At 43.4% G+C, this 1,540-nt stretch overlaps 1 protein-coding gene across 1 annotated transcript in view; it reads right to left on the reverse strand.

The window, feature by feature from the left end:
* Positions 1 to 1,540, reverse strand: part of gapdhs (glyceraldehyde-3-phosphate dehydrogenase, spermatogenic) — an 11,484-nt gene that overhangs the window by 4,403 nt on the left and 5,541 nt on the right. The window contains 1 exon segment of the mRNA NM_001286294.1: positions 42 to 101. Within this exon segment, the coding sequence (NP_001273223.1) occupies positions 42 to 70 (29 nt within the window). The 5' untranslated portion in view covers positions 71 to 101.

Below are 1,540 nucleotides of genomic sequence, written 5' to 3' on the forward strand. Positions count from 1 at the left end.
GTGTGTGTGTGTGTGTGTGTGTGTGTGTGTGTCAAACTGACCCATTGATTCCAACACAGAGGTCTGACATGGTGGCTGCTGCTTAGGGAGTGTGGAGTAACCTGGAAGAAAAAGAAAGAAAATTAAATAAATCATCACATTTGAAATGAATTAATTTAAACAATATTGAACATCAAATGACAGAAAATAACAAGCAAGCCATCAACCCCAGATAAGGCAGATAAAAATGCCATCTGTTGTCAACCCAGCCAAAAATAGCTGATATATAAAATTTTTAAAACATCAGAGTCAGGCAGGGTGCAGCCCCAAGAAAATGAAGCAGCTTTAGGAAGGACAGATATATTGTTGGCTTGCAGTGTCAAAATGAATATAATATACCGGAAGTCAAGAAAAAATATTTGTGGCAAGTTAATACATGACCTTACACTCATACAACCACAGGAAATGAGCAGGCAAAACCAAAAAGAAGCACATGTGCAATAAATCACAAATCCATTTGTGCCAAGCTACCCTCTATCATCCATTTCACTTTGAATTTACAGATGGTCTTTTTTGTCTTCCTCTCCTTCTCTCCTCCACGTTTTACACTGATCCTCACACTTGTTTCTGTCCTCTCCACTCAGTCGGAGGCCATGTGGGGTGAAGTGAGGTTACATGTTGTCGTATGCAACATCTTAAAAAGATTTGAAATGCCCAAATTTCAACATCAGCCCCTTCGGTGATTTCAGCATTGAGGCAACACTGTAAAAAACTGTCATCTCACAATACCTGGATGCCCTCTGTGATGCATTAGCACTAAAGGCAAAAACACTTAACACCTGTGAAGAACACTCATGAATTTGCATGACATTTTTGAGCCAGGTATGATGACTGAAAGCATAGCACAAGCCAGAAAGTGTGCAAGAGTGTGACTGTGTTTAATGGCAACAGGGGAAAAATACAGGCTGCCAAAAAAATGTGTTGTACAGGCAACTGCCACAGGAGTAGGGAGGTGTTACCTCATGCAGCGACATGTTTCGACAACAATGGGATATAAAGGGAAGGAGGTAGGTATGTGGAGCAAGCAGGGACTTGATAGAGAGGAAGCATGACTTTTTCCCCTCTACCTTCCTCTCCCTTTCATACTGGAACACTCTGGTTCCTCATCACTACACCTCCTCCTAGTCCCACCCTTCTTGTCTTTTCTACCAGCTCTGCTTCCCCTCTCCGCCCCTTCAGCTCCTTCGCTGTCCTCGCTCTCTCTATATTAGTCTCCCAACTCATGCAACCTCATGTTGGGGGGTTATGGGAGGTTTCCATCTGTAGCTTGTCACCAACCAATAACACGTTCACAATCAAAGCAGTGCTGGTGATGCTGGTGCTGTGTGTGTGAGACAGCATGTGCATGTAAGTGTGTGTATATGTGCGAGTGGCAGGGCAGGTAGAGTAAGTAAGGGCAATGCGGATTGTCCTTGGAACTGGCTGTTCGTCATTTTAGACAACTGTAATCTCCTAATCTGTTGTGTGTGTGTGTGTGTGTGTGTGTGTGTGTGTGTGTGTG

Source organism: Haplochromis burtoni, unplaced genomic scaffold (genome assembly GCF_018398535.1).
Source record: "Haplochromis burtoni strain Fernald_Lab_line unplaced genomic scaffold, NCSU_Asbu1 Contig_373, whole genome shotgun sequence".
NCBI classification, from domain to species: Eukaryota; Metazoa; Chordata; class Actinopteri; order Cichliformes; family Cichlidae; genus Haplochromis; species Haplochromis burtoni.